Genomic DNA, 18,903 nt, shown 5'->3' on the forward strand with positions numbered 1-18,903 from the left:
TAACGTTAGCTTTGGAAAAAGGCAAGAGGTAGGGAAATGCCTTTGCCCTCTTGTTCTCCACTTTGCTGTTTAAACCATGCCCTGATTCCAGTCATGGGTTTTGAGACCTTCCTCCTTCTACAAGTACACCACAACATGAAAGATAAACAGAACTTGTGTTTATTTTGCATTTGCCCCCTGAACAAGCCCAGAACAGTTCTGGAGATTAACTATTGATCAGCAGAGCCTTGTGCTGCTGTTGGATTTCATGGGGAATGTGTGCAGAGACAGCCTGCTGCCTGCTCACCTTCCACATCACTTGAAACCCCTTCTTATGCTACTTTACTGAGAGGATTGGTTTTTTTTGTGAAATAAGGTACCTTTTTGTGTCTGTGGCATGGGGAGTTTCTGAAGTTTAGTTCCTTTCCCTCCTGCTCAGTCACACTGTGTGGCCTCAGAGTCACAGGTTCCTGTAAGCTCCCCAGGAGGATGTGGAGTTCTGTCAAACACTGCAGAATTCCTCCTCCATTCGCAGCCCTCCCTCCTGCTCCCACTTGTATCCCTAAATGGACAGTGTGAAATGAGGCAGAACTGGTGCATTTGAGATGGGACTGATGCAGGGAACACTCGAGGGGCATCTCCAGCAGAGCTGATCTCCTCTCTCGTGGGCTTTCCTTGCTCCATTGCTCCTGGCAGCTGTGGCAGTGCCCATCAGCAAGCCTGAATCCTGTGACTACTCACCACAATGAGACACCCTGTCCTCCATACCCCTGGGATCCACACATTGCTCCAGGTAAATCATAGGTGCTAAACTGCTTGGTCTGGTTTGACCAGACCTGCCCCACCACCTTCAAATCATTGACCCACTGAGTAGAAAATAATTACTTGTGATTGCTTTTATGACTCCACCACAGACACGACAGGGGAGCCAACCCTGCTGAGCAGACTGAGAGCCCTTGCACACTCTTTGGTAACCATTAATCTTCTCATTTAACATGGAGTCTATATTTTATTGAATTTGATTCAATTTACACAGAGGTCTTTAATCTGCACCTGCACCCACAGAGGCAGAAAAATGCTGTAAGGGGAATCAGGCATCTTATGTATTAGCAACAATACATAAGAAAATGTTCAACAAAACTGCAGCAACTGTCTAATGTCTGATAAGGAGTGCTTGAAAGCAGGAACAAAAATATATTAACATAAGTATTAAAGAGATAAAAACAAAAACACAAACTGGTTTTAGAATCTAACAAAAAAAAAGTGATACATCAAATGAAATAAATGAAAAAAACCCAACAAATTACTATTGATGTTGGCCACTCCAGACAAACATTAATGCTTATTTTCTCAACCCTAAGGCAAAAATAAGATGCTAACCCCTGTGGTTTCTTGAGCAGTGGCAGTATTCTGCACTGTCCAAACTGCAAAATGCAGAAAGATTTTGCTCTCTGATCTTCTGTGTTTGAGGCATCAAAATAACAGAATTTGAGATAAGACCAAAAAAACCTGGGTGATTTACTGCTTTCTTGCTTCTTCTGGGTGCCAGAGAAATTAGATCTGGAGTACATATATACTTCACCAGTATGAGAATTTGGAGAAGTAGAGACCTATATAGTTGTGAGAAGCTACAGCTCCTTCCTAGCTACACATTATGGGCAGCACAGTTGTGTACAAAACCAGATTCTTTTAGTTCAAAGGATTTGTTAACTGAATTCACAAGTAACTCACCTTTGCTAAAAATTGGGTATTAATTTAGAGAAAAAATATTTCTAAATCCAAGAAGGACCTTAAACTTTCATTCCCTAGATCTACTGACCTAAAGAGCCTAAGGAGATTTTGTTCAGACTAGCCCTTATGTTACATTCAGCCCTGACTCTTCTTGGGGAGTATGGTGAGAAGGAGCTTAAAGAAATAACAGAAGACAGCAGCTTCTGCATAATCTCTCCTTTTCTGCTGTGAAACAAGGAACATAAAATCAGAAATCGCTGCAGAGAGCACAGTTGTGGTTAGACGTTTCAGGTCTAAATCTGCAGACTTTGAGGAAAACTCTCTTCACCCATGCACCAGGTACCTCCCAAACAGCCCCCAGTAAACAGCTTGACCAGTAGGTTTGTTTAATTCTCCATCCCAGGCACAGTGGTTCTTAGCTAGGAGCCACCAGCTCCTTCTGCTGTTAAGCAATGTGAATAGAGCCACTCAGACAAAATGTCGGTACTGGTTTTGTTGCAACCAAACACAGCCTCACGTGTGACAGAACTGTGTTTGTCGTAGCCAGAGCAGGCACAGTATTCCTGCACTTAAAAGCAAATGACCACGTTTTCAATTGCTTATAACTCCATCAAAGTTCAGGACAGCTGTGCTGAAATTCTCTGCACCAGGCTCTTGTTGCAGGCTTCCTTAAAACGTGATCACATGAAGAATTCACAGTGTCAATGTTGCAGCAAACTGGGACCAGGCTCCCTCAGTCATGAAAGTGAATGATGCTGACATATCTTCAAAAAGCATGGCGTTAATTCAGTAGCACAGGACAAATTTTCAGGTGGAACAAATTTTATGGAGAAACTAAAAGGCATATTTGCCTTCAGATGTAGTGGGCAATTTGAGATCATTCTAGAGGCAAACCTAGCCTCTCTTGTAGCAGCAGTTCAATCAGAGATCTAAGATGAATGACAAGGAGAGAGTTGAAGAATTTTACTTGTTTCTACTAAAAAAGAGACAAGCAGCTGGGTATCTTCTAGATTTTCAATATGTGCTGTACTTTGGAAAGGCACAAATTACCACACTGAGGGCAGACATTTAAATGGACATTATGAAAAAAAAAAACAGGGACAAAGACAGCAAAACGCTGTCTTTGTCTCAAGTAGGTGTCAGTGTGTTAGGATGGAGGTAATTGTAGCCTGGGCTTGTCTCAGGGGAGGAATTAAATGCACATACCAGGGATATGGCAATTATTTTTTCAGTGACTCTGATAATTCAACAAAAGGCAGGGATGGGGGATAACATGGCCAAGCACGCTGATTTCAACCAGATATGATAAAAATCATATTATACACACACAAATTATATCATTTTTCCAAAGTTGCAACACAATAAATTCAAAAAATTCCTTCACAGAGAGGAGGGGAGGATAAAAGCATTGCTGTTTCCTCTTAAAATCTTGAAGGAAATCAGAGCTCAGTGAGTCATGCACTAGAAATGAGCTTAGTGAAATTCATGTATGGAAAAATCTCAGGCGAGTAAGTGGTGATGATAGAGTTATAAATAGAGTCATTAATGACAGATGCCTTTTAATGGAGTCAGAGCAAAGAAATAAAAGGATCTCTCTTTTTGTGATGAGGTTTTTCCTATGCAGAAAATTATTTATACCCAAAACCCAGGTGGGTTGATACTTTGGTACCTATCAGCTGTCATTCCAGACATATAGGAAAATGAATTGAAAATTATAATTTTCTTCTAGTCAAAAGCTCTCTAAATGCACCAGGACAATACAGAAATGGTTGTTCCAGGCAAATGCTCGGCCCAGTATTAACTAACACAGGCTGTTGACATTACGAGTTTTCCTGATGTTCTGTAAATGCAATTCTCCATGTGAATATAATGTCCATCAGCAGCTTTAGGAGTCTGAAGAGTCAGGGTGTCACCTAGGAGAGCAGGTAAGGACCAAAGGAGAGGCTTTGCAAGGGAGCAGGGAATTTGTTGTGCAGCACAAGGACTAACACTGCTGCAGCTCTGGTTTATCGGCCATCACAGGGCAGGATGGGATTCACCAAGGACAGGAAAGTCCCCACCCTAATTCAGGCACAGCTGAAAAAACAATCTGATGTTAGTTCAGTGTCCCAGGAAAGGAAGGAGCAAGGATTCATTTATGGGCAGCAAAAACAGGGGAATTCAGAAAGCATGAGGAGGCAAGTACGTGTGGTTTGCTGGAGCTGGGGTCCAAGGCACTCCTGGGGGGTTGTAATTCCAGTCTGCCAACCTCCACTTTGGAATTACACATAGGCAGCTGTCATCTCTCCATCAAAAATGAGATTTAGAAACAAGAAGTGGCAGTGGCTTATCCTCTCACCTTCAGTGAATCTTCCTCAAGGAATGTTTTTGAGGCACAGCAAGAACTCCAGGGCAAAGTGTAATGCGTTTTTGGGTGTTAGAGGAAAAAACCCAACACAAGAACAATGTTCCCATGGCTTTACATTTGAAACACTTGGACAGACGAAGCTCAGGATTCCACTGGGTAGGAAACACTGGTATACGGAGATGCACATTACACTGCTGAGACCCCACATCCTGAGGATGGATCTGGACAAACCGGGAGGGCAGCCTAGGGAAAGGCAGGAAATCCCTGCAGGAGATGAGGCAGAACAACGGGGCAGGCTGACGAGGCTGGAAATTTGTGGTTTGTTTTTTTTTTTTTTTTTTTCCCAGGAGATGGCAGTAAAGGACAATCCCCTTTCAGCCAAAGGAGCGCGGCGAAGTGAAAGCAGTGGTGGGAGCCGAGCTGCTCCTCAGGCAGAGCTGCCACCCTCGCCAGTCGCTCCTTGTTACCAGCAGCAAAGCTTTATTCCTAGCGTCAGTGCTTCTAGCAAGGGTGAGGAGCTCAGTCTTTTACCTTCCCATACAGTAGGTAAATTATAAGCTTTCTGCTTACCATGGCAGGATCCCACTCACAGCCTCATCCAGACTGGAAGAAGCCCAGGAGGTCTCTCCTCCAGCCTCCTGCTCACAGCAGGGTAAATGCTGCATTCACACTGGTTTGCTTTCCACTTTGTACAGTCATGCCTTGAGAAACTCCACAGACAGACTTCAGCCTCCTGAAGTAACCTCATCATGCTTAACGATCATATTACTGCTTTCCCTGACTTGTTTCTGGCTGGAAACCCCTCAGTTTGGATTTATGACCATGACCTCTTGCTGTCTGGCTGCAGACTTCAGTAAAGAGCCTGGCTTCATCTTCTTGGAAACCCCTTCTTATGTACTGAAAAGCTGTTGTCAAGTTTCTCCTAAGTCTTCCCTCCTCCAGCTGGAAAAGTCCAGAGTCCTGCATCTCTCCTCATACATGATGCCGGATTCAGGAAAGTGCACCACCCACTCTGAAGCCCAGTCTAGACCTCACCCCAAAACAGACCTGGCAGCCTAATACTACTTCCTACAGGGAGAAGGATGGGAAGGATTTTATTCCTTTACTTTCTCTTAATCATCTCCATTAATCTACAAGTTCTTCAGGCTCTCTACTCTCCCTTGAAGGAAAAAGGATTTCCAAAGCACACTCTCTGCAGGTAACTGCAGCAACTTTGTGCATGGTTTAGGATCAGCTTTGTCTCAGAAGAGGCCAGTGCTCAGCCAACAAGGGACTCAGGATATAGAAGAAGAGACAGCTGGTTTTACTGCACCCCAACACAAAGCCTGCCCCTTTCCCAGTCTTACAGACAGGCGGCGGTCAGAAAGGCCGTTCATCCCTGAAGTGATCCGTGGCCTGGGAGTGGCAAAGATCTGGAAGTGCCAAAGTGCTGTGGCGTGGTACAGCTCTCCTCAGTCACTGCACTTCCAAAGCAAGCTGTGCAAGAATGCTTCCTTGCTGCTAATGTTGCAGGACAAAGGACAATAGCTGTGAGTCCTCTGCCATTTCCTCAGAGCCTATGGTAAGCCAGAGGAGTAATTAAATACTCTGGCAAAACCAGCAGAAATATGCTTTATTCTGCTCTGAGTCATTGAGCAGTCACTAGGAATAGCCAGCAATTTAAAGTAAAAGTGACACGCCAGGAGGCACGTCAGGTTAGTGGAGTTCATTCCCAAGAGAAGCATGGACAAGTTGACTACCTACTTCTTGCCACTCTTGCATGGATTCAGCTTCCTGAACCTATTTATCCTGCCATTTGTTATAAAGCACAGTGAAAGGTGCTTGGAAGTCTGAAGGGAACCAGACAGCACCGTAGCACACCACTGAAGACAAACACCTGGCAAGTGAAGCAATGGGTAGAGAGGCCACACAAGTGCTTGAAAGGAGGAATGTATTTCATCCATCTCAAATGTCAAATCAGATCTTCCCCATGTACCCACCATGGTATCCAATCCCATATTGTTTATGAGCGAGTCAAATGTCTGTTTTGGTCCTCAAAGGCACCAGGAGTTCAGCTGCAGAGAAGCCTATTTTAATAAAAGAGCCAGTGTGCACCTGTGGGTTGAAAGCTGTCCGTGCTCGGGTGGCTTCTCCGAGGCCAACCTTGCCAAGGGTGCATCTAACACCTGTGCAAAAAGCCAAGAATCAATCCTGGACTGCCCTTCTGGCTTGGCACCTGCCAGGGCTGGCAACCCAGGCTCCTCATCAATCCCAGCCTCTTCCCCATCACCGATGTCTTGCTCTCCCTCAATTCACATGCAGACTTCCAGCACGGCAGCTCTGCTCCAGATGGAGGCTGGCCATTTTGTTGGCTGAGCAGATGACCTGCCAGCTGATGCTGAGGTGGTCAGGGAGTATTTCCTCATCTCTTAGATCCTTGAGACAACATTTAGCAACAGAGCTGCAGGACCTGCCCTGTTCCACCTGCTTGCATCATAGCTAAGCCAGACCTGGCCCAACAGGGATGCTGCCATGACTGACAGGAAGTACAGCCCTCTGCCATCCACCCAGCTGAAAAATGAACCTCACCCTCTGGATTCAGATTTTCTAGACACTGGGCTAATGAAGAGAGTAGCAAACCCTCAGGACAAGGCTTAGCCTCACAAATTCCCTTCAGGAGCTGAGGAGTGAATCACTGCTCAAGAACTGATAAGCAGCACTAATTGGTAGTCTCAGTGAGAATCACCAGTTCATTTTGAGGGAGGAAAATGAATCATTAGCTGGTTTATTGCAACAGCACTCGTTACTCGCTTACTTTTTCTTTCTCTCTCTTCTTCCTTTGTTTTTGGTCTATTTTAGAAACACTGGCCAGCCAAAGCTGACTTGCCAATATGCCTGAGGCTTTTCTCAGGCTCACACAGAAGCGCCATGTACATGTCATTCAGGTTCTGTATAGATGGCAACCAGGTTATTCCCTTAAAGTTGCACCAGGTGAGCAAGAGCCCATGTGTCAGCAGGCAAAAGTCCACTGTGCTGAGCAGTTCAGGAGCTAAGGTTCATGTTTACCTTTGTGGAAGGTCTGAATGGGCTGGACCCTGTGTGTTGCAATGAGGGAGAAGCCTTACTAGTCAGGGGACACATGGACAAATAGATGGGACGCTCCCTCCACACAGAAAAATGGAGACACAAATCTCTCCCTGCATGGCTTTAGTTATTTTAAAAAAGTTCTAATGACTTATGCTGTAAAAGCATTGTAAAACACAGAGTGGTGTAACAAAATCTGAAGTTAATCCCAAACTCTGTAGGCTGGTGTGGCATGTGGGTGGTAGGGACAGCACTGTTCTTACTGCAGCCCTCTGGCATGCTGCTGGGATGGGATCAGAGGGACAAAAAAGCTCAAGAGAAACAACTGAAGGCATAAAATCAATGCACAAAATCCCTTGTGGGTATTCATACCCCAGTTTTTGCAATCTTAGATGCCTTAGGTTTTAACTTCCATATTTTTCAAACCCTGTACTGCCTAGTGTGTAACTCTGAAGTCTCCTGTAGCCTGTTAACTCCTGCTCTCTTGTGCTAGGTAGACATAACAAAGCCTCTCCAGGCCTGCTCTCCAGGGACACTCAGACCGTCCTAGGCCCAAAAGTATAAACCAAAAGCCTCTAAAGTGGGGGCAAGCTTGGGGAAACGACATCATTAACTGAAGCTTTAATTGGAGAATTAACCCTGATATGCAAATGAACCAAACCTATAAAAGTGTGAAGAACTCGTGACCCATCATCCATCTTGGGTCCATTTTGAGAGTAGCCTCTGGCTCCCCAGGGTGTACCTTTGAAGGCCTTTCAAATAAATACCTACCTTTATTCCCTTATTCTTGTCCAGTCTCTGTTTTTAGGTGGCCTCTCAAGGCATCACTCTGCAGCCTCATCTCCACACCTTGCCATTCCTGAACATTTCCACACACTCTGGGCTACAATCATGTCCTACAAGGGCACTGAGGCCACAGGCAAAACAACATGGGGAAGTTTACACTGCAGCTTCCCCTCACTGGCTGGGCTGCTGCTGAGAAACTCCTCCTTTGTGCACTCACTTACGTGTGTAAGTAAAAACAGACATGGCTCTCGTGGCTTTTATTTACAGTCCAGTTAGAAAAGAGCATAACACCCCACCCCCCCATCTGATTCATTTGCTACATTTAAAAGAAATACAGTGTGGTTTGCCAAGACATACAAACTCCTTTGTTCAGAAAAGGCGAAGAAAGCAAGTGAACAGCATTTTTTTCCAGTTAAGTCAACTCCTTGATTACAAAAACACCATCAAAACTAGGAAGATATTTAATACAGAGAAAGTGCTAGCAGGGAAGTCATTTACAACTACCACAAAAGACTGAGACAAACAAACAAACAGACAAACAAACCCCACAGAATTTTTAAGGCCCATAAACCACCTTGTTCCCGTGTCATCAATACAAGATTTATATCCCTGGAGGTGTGACAGGGAAGCTGCTCCATCCACACCACTGAGCTGAGCCATCTGATATTGACATCCTCTGCTTACAGCTTCCAAGTGCAGAAATGAAGATGGAGCTGGGAAGTTATTTGGCCCCCTTCTCATATGTCACACTTGTACATTCTTATTCCAAATGCTGTATGTATTTCTTTTCTCAGATGCAGCTGGTAATCAATTTATTTTTCCCCTGGTGAACACCACAGAATTAGGTGTAAAATGCCCCAGCTTCCAGATGCAGGTATATCACATTTAAACTCCGTTCTCAGTAAAAAAATATATGCAGATTTCATAGTAGCAGAGGAAAAGTTTAAAATGTTAATCACAGTGAACCTTTAATGCCGCAAAATCACAAATACACACCTCATTTTCTTTCTGGATTTTTACATCGTTCTTAAGATTATTTAAAGACTTGTCATGTCCACTGTTTGAAATGAACAACCATGATGCAGCAGAGCTCTCCATGTCTCAGGCCACAATCCATTTATGTCCAAGTATATTTTTAAGCACACTCCTCATCTTAACCCTCTCAAGTAAAAAAAAACCCAGCAAACTCAGAATCTCAGAAAACCAGATACTATCTTTTCCTGATCCTTTGTTATGTTTCCTCCACTGCATTGACAATTCCTCTCACTACCCAAACTCATCTCCACCTCCCATCCAGCTGCTCTCCCATCCTCTGTTTTCCTTCATTTCTCTCTCCCTCATCTACTTACTTTGCCATCCATCCTTGGCTCCCTTCCACACAGAGCACAAAGCTCTGGAAAACCAACTCATACCCGAAAACAAACTTCAGATCAATTAATCAAAGATTATTTTCTCATCCTTACACTTCTTTGACCCGATCAGATTTTACAAAGTGCTGGACTTTTTTTCAGAGATGAGCGCTCAGTCTTGGAAAGGGCCGGGCACAGGGGCTCAAGGCTGTTGGTCCAAGAGGTTTTTCAGATCCAGGTCTCAAATTTAATCCTAAAAAAGCAGCAATGGCCTCATGTCCTCTCCCATGGGGCACACGGAGCTGCGCTAGCGGACGAAGGATGCCACATGTGCTGACACTCCAAAGGGAGCAGAATAGGCTGCTGCTAATCCTTGCAGGCCGACCACCAAGTAGTGACAACCCTTCTGCAGAACCTTCCCGACGTTCTGGGGAGAGAGGTGGGAAAAAAGGGATGAAAAAAAGGCAAGGTGATAGAAAATAGCTTCGCACAAAATCATTTTCACAGCCAATGTCACGGCCCCAGAAAATGAAATTCTCCCACCGCTGATGAGGGCTGGAGAGTGGAAAATCATTTTGCCATCTATTTTTATATAGGCATACACACCCACAGGGTATAGTTAAACTGAACGGATGCAGCCTCCACAGGAAGCCAGGCTTTTACATGTGATTCTATTCAAGAATAAAATTAGTTTAAATTCACCCTACTTTGGAGAAGTACATAATTGCCACTTTACATGTTCTAACTATGTTAGTAACTCCTAAAAGCTCATAAGATGTTCAAACTGGTGCTGAACATGAAGGCAGTATTCACTGAGAATACTTTTATGGAAATTTCATGGCTTTTTGTCAAAATAAGAAAGTTTTGATCCATATCTGTACACATTTAGGAACCCATCTATGTACTGCACTAGAGATAAACTTGCCGTGGATTATTTAACTGAAAACCTTAATCTAATTTTAGTATCACTTTTGATAGTTTTTGCTCATGTGGCTGCTCACAACTGGGGGATTAATACAATGTGGTCAGATCTGGAGGAATATTAGAATTAGTTTTTAGTAGCTCTTTATGGTTGTGTGGGACTCTTGTGACATGGAAAACACTGAATCTGAGTAAATATTTCTAAATTGATGAAATCCAGTCAATATCTATCATATTCCTATGATTTCTTAAAGCTGGATTACAGAGGTGCTGGCACATAAAAATCTTCAGCTGCCATGATGCTACTACACAGTTGAACTTTGCTGGTTTTGCTCCTATGGAAACTTACTTGAAGGGAGTTAAGATGCCAAAATAAAAAGGCAGCTCGAGCCTGGGGGCAGATCCTGAGGCTGGAGGAGGGGATGCAGGGTCTTCCTTCCCACATCTGCTCCTACCTCTTTTTGTCACACTGGAGTCTTCTTTCCCTCTTCCTGCCCTTAACCTACCTACCCAGGCCTCACCTGTGCTTCTCTGAGTTGTTCTTTATGCCAGAGCCAAACTGGCAACCCTTCCCCATGGGAATGTCATCTGACCAACACAAAAGGGAATACATAGTGCCCAAGAACTGACCTGTGCTTTAAACACCATTAAAAGCACCCTTACACCACCAGCAAAGTGATGACCTTCTGCAACATAACCATGCTCACAAAACTGCACCATACAGATCAGGCCTACGGCTCAAGACAGCTTCCTACAGCATGGGACCTGGGAAACACAGGGCTGGAAACTCAAAGTATCAACTCCATCATGAAAGAATGAAATATTCTGTTCATTTCTTTGTGAAACAGTAGGATTTGAGAGGCAGCTCCTGACTATGCTGACATCTGTAAACTCAATTTCAAAAGTAACTTTGCCAAGCTAATGGCATTTTCTGCATGTCAGACATAGCAAGCATATCTTTACCAAAATCATGGGGTTTTAATAGGATGCAGTAGAAAGTCATGTCTCATGCTGACATCTGTAATCTCAGCAGCAGGAGAGGAGTCCTGACAACAGACAGGTTTCTCCTGCTAACACAGAAACTATGTTTTGCTACGAATATCCAAGACATACCTGAGACACACTTAAGTAACATGAACAAGAGAAAAACAGTAGAATTGTTCCACATAGCAGTTTTGTAACCAAAGGGATCCGTCTTCCGGTGGGAAGAAAACCAAACCACCAGACTGTAGGACTTGTGACTTCCCACACAGGAAAGCAAAAGAACAATTTTGATCCAAAATAGTTGTTACAGACGAAGAACAAGCTGCATTTTTTTCTGGTAACCCACAGCAGTGATTTCTAAGGGTCACCTTAGCCAAGGAATGTCCTTCGGGGCTGTTTACCATTTCTTTCGGGTACTTCAGTAGAAGGGAAAAAAATGCAGGCCAATTAACTGGAAGTTTTAAGGGATAGTTTTAAAACAATGACGCCGAGGGAAACGCAGAACCAAGCAAGGCAAAGCACCCGTCACATGGATTAGCTTAGTGTCATTTTCACTCCGAAGAGACAGATTTTGTGCTCTTTGATCCAGGCGAGGGTCGGTGTTCGGCCCTTCCCAGCAGCACCAGCTCCTTCCCGGGCAGGTCCAGAGCAAGCCCTGACCCCCACCTCGGAGCCGGGCGCTGGTTCTGAAGTGCCTGCGGAATAATGGGCATTCCCAGAGCCCCTCAGAACTGTCGGAGCCGAGGCCCCGCTGCCCTCCCGGCACCGCAGCCCCCGCGCCGAGGGTCCCCGCTCCGGCCGCCCCGGGCGCGCTGTGCCCTCACCTTCCCGTACTTCTTCAGGCGCTTCCCGTAGGGCCGCTTGCCGGGGGCCCGCGGCGGGCGCAGCGGCTCGTAGGAGCCGGGCAGGACGGCGAAGTGCACCTTCCTGCACCCGACGCCCTCCTCCTCCTCCTCCTGCAGCGCCGCCGCCCGCGGGGCCCCCGCGCTGCCCCCGGCCCCCGCCGCCGCCGCCTCCTCCTCCTCGCCGGGCAGGATGGAGACCTGGTCGTCACCGGGCCCGCGGCGGGAGAACCTGCACCTCACCTTGGCGCCCAGGCGCGCACCCACCGTCATGGTGCCGCCGGGCGCCGACCCGTCTGCGCCGACCTCGGGCGCTTCCTCCGCCGCTGCGCCACAGGTGTGGCCTGAGGCGGCCGCTGCCCCCTCCCCGGGGCGGGACGGCTGCGGGAAGAGGCGCCCCGGCCCGGGACAGGCGGGCGAGGGCTGGCGGTGCCCCCGGCCCCGCCGCTGTTCTGGTGCGGGAAGCCCGGGATTCGAGCCCGTCGGCTCAGCGGGGACAGGTGAGCGCTGAGGGGGCGGCACAGCCCCGCACCACCCCCGGGCTCCTTCGGCCTCGGCGCCGCCAGGGCCGGCGAGACCCTTGGGAGCTCCTTCCGTGGCACCGCACGCACTGCCCCGGCCCACGGCAGCTCCAGGAGGTCACCTTCTTTCCCCGTCAGAGAAAAAGGCCAAGCTCCCTGGACATCCCTCTGTTATAGGCGCTCCTACTAAAGGCACGGGTAAACAGCCTCTTCTGCATCCTGGGCTGCGTTCGGCTACCCCTGGCCAAGGGGAAAGTGCCGAAGAAGTTTCTCAGTGGTTTTTGCCCAGGTGCTGGGCGAGGCTGCGATAGCCCCACCTCTGCGGCTGGGGTGCTGCAGTGTAACAGCTGCCTTTCCTAAGCGGCGTTCCTCACCTGGGTACATCAAGAACTACAAAATCGTATAGGGAGGATAGATACAACTTATTAAACCAGTTGGTGTATTTATCGACATTTGATACGCATATGAACACTTTGGACAAGCAGATGCAACACGGGCACAGACTAATCCTTTACCTTGGATTTTTCTTACCGGGGAATAAAGCCTTCAACCTGTGCCTCCCCAAGATGTATGCATAACATTCGGGAAGTAAATCCTGCACTCGACACTGTTATCTGCCCCAAGGACAATGATTCACCACCTTCACAGCTCCGGAAAGCTGCGTAAAGAAGAGCAGGACCGCGTCTCTGCAGGGTGGGAGGTGTGAGCCAAGTCTCAGGACTGTCACTACAGAAGTGCTTTATCCCTTCCTCGATTTCATATTGAAGGTGTCACCACTCCTATTGCCATTGTCGAGTTTTTAAGTCTCCAAAAGCTTGAGGCAGTAACCCAAACCCAGGACAAGATTTTTGTTCACTGAGTACCAGTCCCGAAGGGTCACCTACCACAGACCATGTGTGGCCCTGGGAGCTCCTCCTTCCTCTGGGCTCTGGCTTCGGCAGCATCTGCAGGGCCCATTTCTGAGCCACCCAGTTCTTCCCCCACCTCCTGGGGCCAGATGTTGAGCTTGCCTGCATCCCGAAGGTGCAGGTCGTTCCTGAACACTGCACACTGAAACGGAGTAGCACCATAGGCTCCACAACGATTGCACGAGGGGGGAGGGAGGGGGCACAGGAGGTAAATGTTGCACTGCTGTAGCTTTTCATGAGCTACTTTCTTACAAGTTTGAGGTAATTGTTTGATGCTGATTAAGCAGCAGCATCAAGAAATAAAATACCAATAATCTGTTCAGCAGCTTTTAAATTGGAAACTTTTTTCTTGTTAACCTGAAGCTATCTTGAAAAATCTTAAAGAAATGCATTAAGTATTTTTCAGGGGCTTTGAAAAGTGTGTACGTTCAAGTTTTCCATATAGAGCCAATAGGGAATGTATACTTGCCCCTAAATGAGAAGCTCTGAGGTAGATAATTTTTCACTATCTTCTCAAGAGGGGCAGGCCTTTCCCCACAGACTGGGTTTGTACCTCACGAGTTTGCTTCCTTTTTCAGAATACAACTCTCTGCTGAGATTTAGTGTCTCCATTTGTATGGTGGCCAGGGAATCACACATTCTGAGATGCATAGGTCCAAGGTACCCTTAGGTGTATGAGACCAGATACCAAAACCTTTGTCTAAACAGCTCATGGAATTTCAGCATCATGCATTACCATATGGCACAATGACCTCACTTGGTTCTCCAGCAGTGTCATTCATTCAGTGGACCAGGAACGACTCTTTATTGTATTTTTACTGATTTAAATACATTTTAATGTTTTTAAATTGGACTGTGTGAAAAGGGATGCACGAGTTTGGAAACATCTGTATACCTCAGATGAAATAATACCAAAAAAACCCCCCAAGCCAGACCAGCAGAACCATGCAGTAACCCCACTGCTCACTCTCCACCCACCCCAAACACCTCCCACAGACACTGCCAACAAATTACAATTGAATTCGTAAGGCCTCTCAAGATTTGAGGCATCCCTATCCCTGCCTGGAGCTGGGAAACATGATGTGGCATTTAAAACTTTCGTATTTCTAAAGTGAAAGCTGTGCTGGTAAAATGCCACACCAGTCCCCTCCCACATGGAAGTTGGGAACGTTTGGATCTGAAATGCAGCTTATCCCACCGTTGCCTAAGGAGTAACTTACATATGAACAGGTCCAGCATAAGGCAGCTGTTGAGGATTCCCAGAACCAGGAGCTGAGGTTGGGTAGGCACCATCTCACTGATCCCAGACTAAGAAGACTCTGCTTGCCAATAAAACTAGAGACTTTTTTTCAGAACTGCTTTCTCCCATCTACCCATCTTATTCCTGCTGGGGCAGCAGCAGATTTGGAAAGCCAAATGCTGCACCTATGTGCACCTACACCTTTCACACTCAGACTGTGTCCTTTAGGAAGCTTCTGGGGTATTTGCTATGGAGAGCCTTAGGTGGGTCACAGCTCATTTTCCAGCAAGGTAAAAGAAGGAGGGCAGCAGGGTTTAGGAATCAGGGCGGTTTCACACTACTGGCAGTCACTGGACAGAACACCATTTGCAAACTGCACTGATATATAAACATTAAACTGGCAGTGCCACATTTCATGGGAGAGTTGAACTAAAAGCTACCAGCTCTGTCCTCTGGAAAAGCTATCTGTGTTTTATGGAACTTTGCTACATCTCTGCTTCTATGGAGTGGTGAAAACCAGCGACAATCGAGGGCAAAGTTAGCCATGGAAAAACAGCGCCTGTAAAGCAGGAAGCTTTCCTAAGTACTTAATCTACTGTCTCACAGCATGACCTATATTTTTTTTCACTGAACCTTCTGAAAAGGCAAAAGGTTTTGTTTCATGACCAAGTTCATACATTATCTTAGATTAGCATCACGGTTACATTAGTTGTGTATTTTAAAGAAAAATCGAGCATTTATAGACATTTATGGGTAAATTGGGCAGACACACACCCCTCTCCTCCCCAGGCTGATTTTTGGTGAATTCCTGTAAAAGCTCCTAGACATCCATTAATGCTAAACCACTGACAGTTTCTGAACAGTGCAGGACCACTTGAACCCATGCAATCCTAATCCTGCATTCACACCGTGCTGAAGATGGAGCCTATGCACCTTTAAACTGTTTTGCTACCTGCAGTAATGATTTTATAAAGGGCAAACAACAAGTATTTTAGTATGAGAACTGTTCAAGTAAGTTTTAATAGAGTGCACCAGTGAATCAAGATGACTTGCATCAGATTTTGTTTCAATGAACATCAGATAAAAAAAAAGAAAAGGGGCTACAGTTCTTTCTTTCCAAACATCACCCTTTTTCTAAGGCAACAATACACGCCCATTTCCGAACATAACTGTTACATAGGAAAGCTACATCACAGTACAGTATGTAAAGTCCATCTCGGTCAAGAAGCCATTAGAGAATGGCACATTTACTACACTTACAGCTTTCTAACTTAGGGTTACAGAGTTTACCACAGCTTTTTTTTTAGTTTTTATTTTTTAAAGTGACAATTTCTTAATGAACTTTCTATTCTTCACAAGAGTGTGCAGATGGGGCCCATATGTTGATATTACAGTAATTACGACATTAAATAACATTGCACAACCAACCTCTATGGTTAATTCAGTACAAAAGAACAAGTATTAAAATGTACCAGTACTAGTGGTTTTACATAGTTTATAATCATTAATTATGAAGGAAAAAAAATGTGGGGCTGTTTTTTTTTTTTCTTTTCTGTAGGCAAGTGCCTAATTACAAAGCTGCACATTACAGGCATAATGATGTGGAATAAATACAAGAAATCTGGTAAAATATTAAACACAAACAGGTTACATGGGAACAAACTGTACAACCACAAAAGCATAAATCAACAATTTATCATTATAAACAATGTATGTTTAGCTGTAAAATATTATGTGGAATTGCATGTACTCTTTGGGGCACATGTTCCAAAAGCCAAGCTAATTCCTGAGGTGGTATTATTAACTTATACAATTGGTCAACACTTCAGATTATCTTGTGCTATTAAACAGTCCCAATGTTAATATATTTCCATAAAATGGAATTTGTAGTATTCTGAAGGCAGCAAATAAGTGATATTTTACACCAAGATATTCAAATGAAATAATTCCGGTTCTCCATTTTGGTGCTACATTTATTAATGGGCCATGGGAATAAGAATTGGAATTTGCAGACAGAAATCACTTATGCCTGGTTTCTGTTCCCCCACAGCTCTGAGCTGGCCAAAGGCAGAACAAAGTTTCTAAACTGTAAGTGCCAACACTGTAAACATGTTTGTCTCTTTTTTTTTTTTAACTAAACACTGTCCAATAACAAGGATAAGAGCCAAAGATAAGCAGGAACAGTCTCATGTAGAACAAAAGCCAATTATTGACTTTTGGTTCAACTCATGAACAATTTTTAAATAATTAAAAATGGTCATGCTACAGTTGTGAAAACTAGTTTTGTGCATTTGACTCAGGACACAAGTTTTTTAAAAAACGCATGGTAGAGGTAAGACTTATAAAACCCACCAAAAATGTAAATGATAGGGAAGAACTTTTCCAACTCAAAGCATCAAACATACATTTCTGTGCAGAAATCTAGACAACTATACAAGATCTGAATTTAAGCAGTCATCTTTTTATTATACAACTCTATGAACATAAAATGAACAGAATGCTCTATATACTTACCTGTACATGTGAACATAACTTCTTTAGCTACAGTTATTTAATATAGGTCATACTGGATTTAACTTTACAATTCTGAATAACTATGTATAACCTTATTGCAATAAGGGCAATTTCTACATGGGAAGTTTCACAGGCCAATCACATTAGGCGAAACCAGTACATTCAAAGTGTAGATCATGTATGAATCTTCCCTGATCCCAAAGAATTTAGGTTCTCTTTACAGCTTAAGCTCATTTGCTATCTTGGATGCAATGTTCTTAAATGCGATAGAAGTCCCAGATATTCTCTTGAAGCGAACTCCATTGAGCGACAATCGTGGCAGTTTGCAGACTTCCATCTCCCACTGAACAAGGCTGTCTTGTCGTGCATCACCGTGGACACAGAAGAGCAAAAACCTCTCTTTTTGTTCATAATCACAGTTATTAGCATCTAACACTTTCCGAATCTCTCTCATCATATCGTTTGGGTCCATAGAACTCGTGGTCTTCATACTCCACGTGAACCGCAAGGAGCGTGGCTTCGAATCTTTGCTATCCTCCTTCTCTCTGTCTTTAGGCTCCCCAGAAACACTCCTGGAACAAGTGACATACAGCAAAGTCAAAACCAAAGCAGTGTAGTCGAGAGAGATGAAGAGAAATACAGTTCTTGAACAGGGGTTTCTAAACTGCCATTGAGATGCCACGAGTCACGGGCAAGCCAATTCAGGGATTTGGATGGACACTGCTGGAACAGTCCTGCCCCACATGCTGCACACATGTGCTCAGCACAGCACCGTGCCACAGTAGTGGCACACAGCGAAGCAAGTTTGGAAACCCCTGCTCTACAATGTTCTGATGACAACATGTGCAATGGTAACTGCAGCAGACACACGTTACTCCATACTGCTCCAAAGAAAGTGGAGTCTATGTAAAAGCATGACTGAAGTTCTGCTGATTTCATGATCTGGAGCATGCCATACACCAACAAAACTGAAGTTGAGGAACACAATCCTGAAGCAGAAATCATACTGTAAAAGCAGCAGAGGAAGAAATCCCACCCTGCAATTCACAAGACTTTAGTTAATTCCCTCCCCTCTTTTCTGCCTTCCCCCCGTTTTGTACTTGTTTAGATTTTTGACCTCTCTCTGTGTCAAAAGACCTTATAATAACATGTTTTATTTTAACTGATGAGGCAGAATTTTGGACTGTAATTTGGTTGTAAACAGCCTGTTAGTCACCATTTGAGTACATGGCCAGCAGCTTTTACGCATAAGAAACAGCGACGTGTATTTTTCAAATACAGACACAAAGTATTTTATTTGATAAAGGACAAAACTGCAAGGGAGCAATTCCAATTAATGCTCTTAGTCTGATGCTTCCTTTATCAAACAGATTACTTGTTCCATTGCAGAAAACATTTTGAGAACCAGCATTAATTATTTTAAAGTAATTCCACAGTCAGCTGTATCTGTTTGTGCCACAGGTACTCCTGATGCTGATGCCTCCCCAGCCATCACTGGGGAAAGGTGCTGCACTCATTTTGAGTGTATAAACAGTCATTATTCAGAGAGGAGTCAAAACAAGCACTTTTAATTTAACTTTGTGTGACCCCCAGAGAACCACATTGATATCAAAGGATAAAGCAGGGATAAGATCTCAAATGACTTTTTTAGCCCAAAACAGACACTGTAGGATGACAAAAAGCAGAGAAAGCTAGAGAATGAAAGCAAGAGCTGAAAG

General features: G+C 44.7%; 2 protein-coding genes across 6 annotated transcripts in view; both read right to left on the minus strand.

Annotated features, from left to right (window-relative positions):
• Positions 1–8,148: 8,148 nt before the first annotated feature.
• Positions 8,149–13,659, minus strand: C3H1orf115 (chromosome 3 C1orf115 homolog). Its single transcript, XM_069009489.1, has 2 exons — positions 11,985–13,659; positions 8,149–9,682 (listed from the first exon to the last, which is right to left on the minus strand). The coding sequence occupies exons 1-2, from the start codon at positions 12,273–12,275 to the stop codon at positions 9,563–9,565; spliced, it is 411 nt and encodes a 136-aa protein (XP_068865590.1). The 5' UTR covers positions 12,276–13,659; the 3' UTR covers positions 8,149–9,562.
• A 2,057-nt stretch (positions 13,660–15,716) lies between these two features.
• The window catches only part of MARK1 (microtubule affinity regulating kinase 1), a 57,280-nt gene continuing 54,093 nt past the window's right edge, over positions 15,717–18,903 (minus strand). For all 5 annotated transcript variants that reach the window (XM_069009492.1, XM_069009493.1, XM_069009490.1 and 2 more), the window contains one exon: positions 15,717–17,757. In XM_069009492.1, the coding sequence (XP_068865593.1) occupies positions 17,403–17,757 (355 nt within the window). In that variant the 3' untranslated portion in view covers positions 15,717–17,402. The remainder of the gene's footprint in view (positions 17,758–18,903) is intronic.

This window comes from Aphelocoma coerulescens, chromosome 3, assembly GCF_041296385.1.
Source record: "Aphelocoma coerulescens isolate FSJ_1873_10779 chromosome 3, UR_Acoe_1.0, whole genome shotgun sequence".
Taxonomy (NCBI): Eukaryota; Metazoa; Chordata; class Aves; order Passeriformes; family Corvidae; genus Aphelocoma; species Aphelocoma coerulescens.

Coding starts and splice junctions, on each gene's coding strand:
- C3H1orf115 (XM_069009489.1), bottom strand. CDS start 12,275: ATGACGGTGGGTGCGCGCCTGGGCGCCAAGGTGAGGTGCAGGTTCTCC. Junction 9,683..11,984: donor GCCTGAAGAAGTACGGGAAG/GTGAGGGCACAG, acceptor CTCTCTCCCCAG/AACGTCGGGAAGGTTCTGCA.